General features: G+C 36.2%; 1 protein-coding gene across 1 annotated transcript; it reads right to left on the bottom strand.

Moving 5' to 3' along the window:
• Positions 1 to 918: 918 nt before the first annotated feature.
• On the bottom strand, positions 919 to 1,341 carry LOC149158723 (uncharacterized). Its single transcript, XM_089434077.1, has one exon. It carries the CDS (start codon positions 1,339 to 1,341, stop codon positions 919 to 921), a length of 423 nt encoding a protein of 140 aa, XP_089290203.1.
• Positions 1,342 to 10,145: the final 8,804 nt, after the last annotated feature.

Raw genomic sequence — 10,145 nt, 5'->3', positions numbered from 1 at the left:
TAAAAGAAATTAAATACTTAAAATGACAATTCTTACAACCCTTTAAAATCTCTGTGTTGGAGCTCGCTGTTTGATATGATCTCTGTGTTGAAGCTTGTTGTTTGGCAGAATGTAATGGTGTCCATAAAATGTCTATCTGCTTAAAGTTCCAGTCTTCTCTTTGAATTTCTTGTTGTTGGCCTCTTCTTTGTGATTTCCTTCTTCGTGAATGTAATCTTTCTTGTTGCTAATGTAATTTCCCTTTGAACAGATCCCATTGGAAAAATGTTCTCAAAATAGAACCTTTACCTTAAAATGATGACATGTTTTCTTCTGAACAGGTCTTTTCTGAGAAGTTATGAATGCAGGTCCCTTTCTGAGAATTGAATGATAACAGGTCCCTTCTGAAGAATGAATGATAACAGGTCCCTTCTGAGATTTGAATGATAACAGGTCCCTTGCTGAGAATTGAATGATAAACAGTTCCCTTTTGAAGAATGAATGATAACAGGTCCCTTGCTGAGATTTGAATGATAACAGGTCCCTTGCTGAGAATTGAATGATAACAGGTCCCTTTCTGAGATATGTTCTGATAATATTACTAAAAATGAAGACAAACCTTTTTCTGTTGAAGATAGGAAAATAGGAAAGCATGAACAAGTTCAGGCTTCTTTCTCCCCAACTGATGGTTTGACTTGTCCTCAAGTCATGGTCCTTTGCTCTTATGATTTAACATGACTTTTCCTTTTTGATCCTTGTACTCAAAATTTAAAAAAACTAAGAATTCTTGCAAGCCAATTTCTTGGTTTTCTCACAGGAATTCATGTTTAGACTATGCCTTATCTGGTTTTCATAGCTAAACATTATTATTTTTTTGTTGTTTTTTATGTTTTTTTTATTTTTTATTTTTTATTTTTTTTATTCTGAAATCAAAACAAATTAAGGTTTGGATATTACAACTAATTGTTGTAGCAGCTGTACCTCCTTTTCTTGTGAAACAGTTCTCATAAAATCTTCACTGTTAACAGGCTTATGGTAAATTCGGAGCCTGTGTCCATTGACAAGATATGTCTGTCCTTCTTGGTCTATTGATGTGACTTTGACTGATCCATTCTTGAAGATTTCAAGGATTTCATAAGGCCCCATCCAGTGAGTAGTGAATTTAGCCTTATGATCCTTAAATTTGGAATCGAAGAGAAATGCCCAGTCGCCAATTTGAAATTCCTTCTTCTTAATCATCTTGTCATGCCATTGTCTTCTTTGCTGCTGAATCATTGTTGACCTTTGCACGACCTCTTGTCTCATTTCATCAAGCTTCTTTAACTGAATGATCCTTTCTTGCTGAGCTTCTAAAAGGTCCATCCCTAGGTCTGCTGCCAATTTATATGTGTGTATTTGGAATTCTATTGGCAGCATGACCTCCTTACCATAGACTAGCTAGTAGGGTGAGAACCCTGTTGTATCTTTCCAAGTAATCATGTATGCCCAAAGTGCTTCATTGAGCTTGTCCAGCCAATTTTTCCTATTTGTGGCCACTTTTTTTGTCATGATGCCTTCTAGTGTTTTGTTTGTAGACTCTACTTGGCCGTTGGCATGTGGATGATAAGGTGTGCTTCTTCTATGCTTGATTTGGTACTTCTCTGTTATTTCCTGAACCAGTCTTGATGTGAATTGAGTTCCTTGGTCTGTGAATATCTCCCTAGGCACTCCATATATAACAAAAATTTCTTCAAATAGGAAATTGACCACTGTTTGTTTAGTTGCCCTTACAAGTGCCTTTGCTTCAGCCCATTTAGTGACATAGTCGGTACACACAAGAATGTACTTCTTACCTTTGGACGGTGGATTGATGGGACCGATAAAATCAAGAGCCCATTTTTCAAATGGCTCTAGATGCACTTGCGGCTGGAGTGGCATTTCATCGGAGGTACTTGGTCGTCCCATGCGCTGGCAGCTGTCACAACTTCTTACATACTTCTTTGTGTCTTTAAAAATTGATGGCCAATAATAGCCAAGGCTAAGAATTTTGTGGGTTGTCCTCTTTGCTGCAAAATGGCCACCACAATGTTGATCATGGCAAGAGGTTAGTACATCAATTATTTCGTTCTCTCTAATGCATCTCCTACCAATCATGTCATAACCAGTGTAAAATAAATCGCCATTAATCCATGAGTATCTTGCGCTTTGTTTGATCAGCCTTTTCTTTTCCTTTGAGCTGAATGATGGTGGTACTTTTCCTGTGGACAAGTAGTTAGCTAAATCAGCATACCATGGTGTTGAAACTGAAATTGCAAACAAATGTTCATCAGGAAATGAATCTTCAACTTGGACAGCTTCACCTGGATTTTGAAGTCTAGAAAAGTAGTCTGCTACCTGGTTTTCTTTCCCGGGTCTATCCAGTATGGTGATATTGAATTCCTGCAATAAGAGTAACCACCTGGTGATCCTGCCATTAGTAATAGGTTTGTTCATTAAATATCAAATGGCGGAGTGATCAGTGTGAACTAGGACTTCATATCCGGTTATGTAGTGGCGAAATTTGTTCATTGCATGTATTATTGCGAGCATTTCCTTTTCTGTAACTGTGTAATTAAATTCTACAGGGGTCAAATTTTTGCTGATAAAATAGATGGCATATGTCGAACCATCTTCTTTTTGGCCTAATGAAGCCCCCACTGCAGTGTCAGATGCATCAGTTGAGATATGAAAAGGTAGTGTCCAATTAGGTCCTCTCAAAACTGGAGTAGTGGATAATTTTTCTTTGAGCTTATCAAAAGCAATTTGACAATTACCATTCCAATCAAAAGTTACATCCTTGGCAAGAAGTTTAAACAAAGGCAAAGCTATCTTACTAAAATTTGCAATAAATCGCCTATAATAGCTTGCATAACCAAGAAAACTTCTTGCATCTTTTTGATTTGTTAGAATTGGAAATTCAACAATGATTTGTATTTTGGTTTGATCTACTTCAATTCCTTTTGATGAGATATGATGTCCTAAGACTATTCCTTCATTCACCATAATATAACATTTTTCGTTGCTTAAGGACAAATTTGTTTCTATACATCGTTGTAAAACTTTTTCAAGATTTTGCAAAGAGTGGTCAAAGGAGTCACCATATACTGAAAAATCATCCATATATACCTCAACGCATTCATCGACCAGATCTGCAAAAATAGCTAATACTGCTCTCTGAAATGTTGCTGGAGCATTACATAGGCCAAATGGTAACACATTGTAATCATACGTTCCCCAAGGACAGGTAAATGTCATTTTATCTTGGTCTCCTCAGGCTATGTTGATCTGGTTGTATCCGCTAAAGCCATCTACGAAGGAAAATGACTTTTTCCCAGCTAAAGTATCCAATACTTGGTCAATAAATGGCAATGGGAAATAGTCTTTAAGGGTGGGTTTGTTTAGCTCTCTGTAGTCAACACAAACTCACCATTTACCGTTTTGCTTGGGTACTATAACTAGTGGTGATACCCATTGGCTGTCAGAAATGGGATATATGAATTTTACTTTTAACAACTTTTGCAATTCATCTCTGACAATTTCTTTAAGCATAGGGCTCATTCTCCTTTATGGCTGCCTTAGTGGCTAAATGCTAGATTCCGTATAAATGTGGTGAGTGCAGGTTTCTGGGTGATTTCCTTGCATATCCGTGTAGTCCCAAGCGAATTCTTTTTGGTATTTGTTCAATAAATGAATCAGTTTTTTTTCTTGAGATGTCTCTAGAAATGCCCCAATGTTCAATGTTTTTCCGGGACTGATTTCTATTGTCTTGATTTGTGTATTTATAATGGAATTGATTGGAAAATTTTCATCAAATATTGCTTTCAATGGGTACATCGTACATGTTTCTTGAAAACTTTGTGCCAACATATAATCTGCAGTAATGTATTGTTCATTTCTCAACTCTTCCGAAATATCAGGTTGAGAAATAAACATTTCCACTAAATCTGCATTGTTGTTTTCCTCAATATCATACATTTGGTTTATGCTTATCACAGAGTATATTTCTTCCTAATCATTGTACTTGTCATCAAGCCATAAGTTATGTGTTACAGCTGGGGCTTGTGCTGATGGGTACAAGGTAAGTTGTTTTCGTTCTGTCCCTCTAGAAATGATCATATTACCGGATCTACATCAAACAAATGCATCATCAGTTGCCAACCAGGGTCTGCCAAGTATAATTGGATGTCCTCCTAAGTTTGATTTGGGCTGGAGTACCAAGAAATCGACTGGATACTCCCAAGAATCTAGTGAGACAATTATATCCTCTAGCACTCCTTCAGGAATGACTTTAGAACGATCAGCTAATTCCAAAACAATTGGGGTTGTCTACAATTTTTTTAGTTGCAAAGTTTTCATTGTGTCTAATGTCATAACGTTTATTGCAGCTCCTAAATCTATCAAGGTGTTTGGAATTGAAATTTTATTGATAATGGCTATGACTCTTGGTATGCCTGGATTGACATATTTCTCCATTGAAATAATATTTGACATCAAGCCTGCTAAGTTACCTATGACATGTATTGTTTTTGGGTCAAATATTTTCTTTGCAGGTTTCTTGAGACACAGTTATTTGATTGCTTTGGTATAAATCGGGATATCCCTGATTGCCTTAAGTAATGGCATTTTGATATATACATTCCTCAATTCATCAAGAACATCAAATTGTGGAAATGGGGTGGATGGTCTTGGTTGATGTAATCTTTCTGGAAATGGAGGTGGTTGGAATGTTTTGATTTTTTGGTTTTGTTCCAAATTGTTTTGTATTGGTTCAGTTTGTTTACTACGTTGTTGATTTTCTTCTTCCTCTTTTTGTTTTTCTTGTTGTAACTGCGTTTGAGCAAGGGATGGTTCCTTATGCAATGTCTGACCTGACCTTAGTTCGATGTTTTGCAGTGGTAGAGTTGGTTATGAAGGTCCCTCATCTACACTATAAGTTGGTTTGTCTATTCGGTTGTTTGGGTTAGCTATGGGCTAAGCTGGTAACTGTGTGGGTCGAGATGGTTGGTTGGATGATAGTTGTAGTTGAGGTGAAGTTATTTGTGGGGGAGCAGGTAATGCTTGTTGAGGATTTTGTTGTTGATAAGGTACTGGTTACGGAGGGTATTGTTGTGGGTATGGCTAAGAATATTGTGACTAATAATGTTGGGAATATGGTTGAGCAAATGTTTGTTGATATGGCTGGGATTTTTGTTGAGGAAATTGTTGAGGAAAATAATATCCTCTCCATCCTTATTGTGGGAATGTTTGTTGTTGTTGGTTAGGCCAGTTTTTCCATGGCATAGGAACATTCCAAGAGTTTTGAACATGCATTTTATAATTTGATGCATTTGGATTTTGATACATACCTGGGGGTCTTGGTTGCCATGGTCTTCTAGCTCCCATGAAATACATGTTTTCCATTTCTGCACTAGCTTCCAAATTGTAATTCTGCAAAATTTTCATTTTTGTACAGTCTTTAGTGTCATGGTTGTTTGTACAAAACCCACAAATTTGCACGTTGTCTAAGGGACATTCTTTCAAAGCATGTTTCTTCCTGCATTTGGGACAATATATAGATAATTCTAGTTCTTGTTCATCTTGTCTTTTCTTTGTTTTCAAGGTATCTATTTGGTTTCCCAAAGTACTCATAAGGTCTGTTTTGAAGTCCTCAAATAAGTTGCCTAGTTCAGCTCTAGTTATGTTTCCTGTAGCAGATTTTGTGATTTTTGATGTCATGGCTCTTTTACTTCTTGTCCTACTCCTAGAGTACTTTTGGCATAATTCTGCAATCTCCTCAAAAGGTAAGTTGGAAACATCCCCTTTACCCATGAGATTAAGATCATCTAAATACTCATCCCGAATGCCTTTAAGAAAGATTGTTCGAATAATCTCAATTGACATAGTCCTATGTTTTGACTTTTGTAGATTGTATGAGAATCTTTCTAAGTACTCCTCTAAGGTCTCGTCTTCTTGTTGATTCATTGCAAAGATATCATCTTTAGAATCTTTTGATTGACAATAAGGTTGATACTTTTTCAGAAAGAATTTTCTCATATCATCCCAACTAGTGACTGAATGTTCACCTAATCCCATAAACCACCTAAGTGTTGCTGCTTTTAAGGTAGTAGGAAAGAGGCGAAGTCTATGAGCATCATTAGTATATCCATAGGTTCGGCATACTATGTCAAATTCGAATAAAAGTGAGTCTGGGTCTTCAGATGCCATCCCATAAAAATTTGGTAATACAGATGGTGGTATGTTTTTCATTTTGATTTCCTCATCCATTTTCTCTCCTCTATCTTGAATTGGAAATTTAAATGTGGATTCCTCTGTTTCTAGCGGATTTTGATTTCCTCCAAATAGAGTATCATTGTTTTGTTTTTCTTAATTTTCCTTTCTTCTTCTCCTTTCTTCCATTTGTCTCTCATATTCTCTCAGTTGTTCAGGTGTAGGTCCTCTAGATCCTCCTCCCTCTTTAGCCATCGTAATTTGTGATTTATCTAAGGTTTTTGCCTCTTCTTCTTGTTTTAGTTCTTGAAGAAAAATTTCTTCAGGATTAGGCTGTTGGATTCTTGTGTTACTCCCTTCAGATTTCACTACTATAGAAGTTTCAAGTAGATTTCTTCTCTTTGATTCGTAGGCTATTAGAATTTGTCTTTCAATAAGGGTGAGTCTTTGGCCTGATTTGACTTTTTCTTCAAGTTGTGCTGTTGTAACCTTTCCTGTTGGAGTTGTGTATTCAGTCCTTTCTAATGACTCTGCTCCTAATGGTGGATTAGTTGTTGGGGGGTTTCTTTTAAATCTGCCTTTTTCGTCCCTAAACCTAGACATAAATAAGCATGACTGAAATTTAAATTTAATTCTATGTTTTTGTTGTTTTGTTGATTGATTTTTTTTTTTTTTTAGTCTTTCCAGTTGCACCTCCCTGGCAACGGCGCCAAAATGTTTGGTCCCAACTTACCAAGGCAAGTTAAGCTCTTAATTCTTTTATCAACCTAGGAAAGTACACTTAGAGGTGCTTACCTAAAATATATAGATCTAGAAGGCTCTAAAATTCTAATGGATACCTAATGGACTAAATTAACAGTGCTTTCTACAAAAGATCTTTTATTATCCTTTTTCAATCATTTAAACATCAATCTAAGAGAAACAAATCCTATGGAATTCTAGTTGCAAACTAACAAAAGTAGAGTGTTGATGATTGACTGTAATCCTACATTCTCTTTCAAGAATATTGCTTCAAAGAATTTGTACAATCACAACAGTCCAAAGTAATTTCAATTTAAATCACACAGTGAATAAGATAAGTAGCGTTATAAACCAATATCAGTTAGATCTCTTACAAGAATCATTTACCAAACTGAAAATTGAATTTTAAAACTACATTCTTAAATCACTTCAGAAATAAAACTAGAACTATTCTTCACAATTAAAGCTAACAAACAAATCTGGAAGTTGAATATCAGTAGTATTTAAATATCAATTCCAAGATCAAAATTAGTTGAATCCTCTTACAAGGCTATCTCTTCACAACAAATTCAAGTTCTCTTTAACTGATAATTTTGCTAACATAACTTTAACTCTGAACATGAAATGATTAACTGCTAAATTCGAATTTGCAACTAGTAAGAAAAACAGAGTAAAGATAAAGTGTACCAGCAAAGTGATGAGGGCCCTTCAGCACTCCACAAGCACACTAAGAGATGATTCAGAAGAGTGTAGCTACTAAGTCTTGAGACATAAAATTGCTGAAGAAGTTTGTATTAAGTCTGGAATCAAAGATACACAAGTTGTCTTCTCATTTGTTCATAAAAACCATTCTAAAACATAGTTTTCCCATATGGGTTATTTATCGTGAATCCTCTAACAAAAGAAACTATTGTTTCTCCATCTAATACTAAAAATATTCTATTAATTACATCCCAAGGAGGTCAAATTTAGGTCTGTTCCTCCATTTATGCAAAAATTCTAAAACTGGAAAATATCTTGTGCACAAAAATCAAGAAAAAGTGATGAAGTGGCTGGGTTTGACCAACTTTGACTGGACACTTTTTTTCTTCAAAACTGAAAACGAATAGTTGTTTCACCATCCTTGTACATTGTACTTTATGCCCATAGTCTTCGAATTTTCCCACCTGTGCTGCAATATGTCAATCAATAAAGCAATCACAGGTTGTTACAACTTCCTATGGTTTTTCTGAAAAATGTCATTTAAATATAAAAATTTCAAATATTAATCCCAAGCTTAAAATAACGAAAATGACAACATATGACTTAGTTTCTAAGTATTATTGTTGAATAAAAAAGGTTTAAATGGCCAAGGATGATGGTTAAAAGATGAATTTGAAGTGGAATGGACAGTCAAATTTAGATACCAACACATGATAAAGGAGTTCACCCCTCTTGGGCTACATCTCCTTGGTCCAGCTTCTAATTGCTTGGGCCTCTCTATTATGCTCAAATTACATCAAAAGTGTGTTTTAAATGCTCAAATGCCTTTGAAACCTATCTCAATGGGTTCATAATACTCAAAAATGGCTATCTAGCCTCTTTCTTCATCTAATTTGGATAAGAACTGAAGAAGTTATGACTTCTCCCAGTTCTCCCACTATTCATTCCACAAAATGCTCCAAAATTGGCAGAAACTACAAATTACCCCAAAATCTGCTAGTCGAGCAATAATTTCGCCACACCGCGGGACATATCCTGTCGGCCTTATCGCAGATCACAATCGGCGAGTTTTGGTGGGCGGAATGTCTTATTTACCCAACAAAATCTTGTGATTGTGATGTCGGGGGCCAGCCGGAGTTTTAAACTATGACATATAATGTTATCATGTCTGGGGTCTTTCGCATTCGGGACTTAACTTGCGTCGGGGTTGATTCTTGTTAATTCTACAATTGCGATATACGATCACATCACTAACCTTGTTGGGGCCAAGTCTGATACCTGTTCTCTGATCCCTTTCACCGATTGTGATTGCGATTAGATCACATCGCAACCCAACCTATAGGGGGCTAATTCGAAACACCTTTTTCGCCTACCGCTGCGATATGCGATTTTCGATGGATAATGGTGGGTTGCCACTTGGCGCCTCCATATTCGCTGAAGACTTGCCACATCATCCCAATCCTGCCATGCAGACAAGTCAAACCATAACTTTGACTTGTTCTAACTTCTGCATACGAACTCGGATTTGAGTGTCATTCACACTCTTGGATTCATAATGACAAGCTCTTCAATCTGAAGTTGAGTTTGACAAGATTATGACACTTTGATTTTTGAGCATAATTCTGAGCACCTGATCACTCCTCCCCACTAGAATCCTTTTGGACCCCAAAAGGATCACTTTCAGTTATTAAACAGATGAGGGTACATGTCCTTCATCTTCCCCACTTCAATCCATTTGGCCTTTGATGGATTTGTACCTTTGAGATCCACCCGAAGATAATCAGTATTTCCTCTATTAGTTGTCCTTGTCCTTCTATCAAGTATAGTGTTTTGCTGAAGCATATCAAGGTATTCTGGAGAAAAGTCTTCAATAGATGGAATTTGGACATTCTCTTCTTGGTCTTCAATCAAATTAGATTCATACAATCTCAAATTTTCAACATTAACAATAGAATAGATTTTCATATATGAAGGCAAATCAAGCCTAAAAGCATTATTACCAATCTTTTCCAAAATTTTAAATGGACCATAACGAATTGGTTTCAGCTTTTTACCTTCACCTTGAATCCTTTCCTTGCTAATGTATAGCCAAACTTCATCACCTACTTGAAACTGATGATCCACACGATGCTTATCATGCCTTGCCTTATACTTTCCTTGACTCTTTTCTAGTTGTTCTTGAACTATTTGGTGAATCAACTGAATTTTCTCAATGAATTTATTTTCCCTATCTATCTCACTATGTCCATCTACATCAACATCTTCCTCAAAGAAGAAATCCAAAGGCAATTTAGGTAAATACCCAGGACATGCCTCAAAAGGTGAAGTAAGAGTAGAAGAGTGTTTTTCTCAGTTGTAAGCATGTTGAATATAATGCAATTGTTCATCTCACAACTTAGGATGTTTGCTGCAATATCATCTTAGAAAATGAATTATTGTCCTGTTTACAACTTCAGTTTAACCACCTATTATGGAAGGTTGTACTTTTCTTCAACTTG

The sequence above is a fragment of the Pinus tabuliformis genome, chromosome 5_2, assembly GCF_031772625.1.
Source record: "Pinus tabuliformis cultivar Carrire ecotype Pingquan chromosome 5_2, CPIR1, whole genome shotgun sequence".
Taxonomy (NCBI): Eukaryota; Viridiplantae; Streptophyta; class Pinopsida; order Pinales; family Pinaceae; genus Pinus; species Pinus tabuliformis.
The sequence above is the reverse complement of the archived record's forward strand: the minus strand, read 5'-3'. Positions and strand labels throughout refer to the sequence as shown.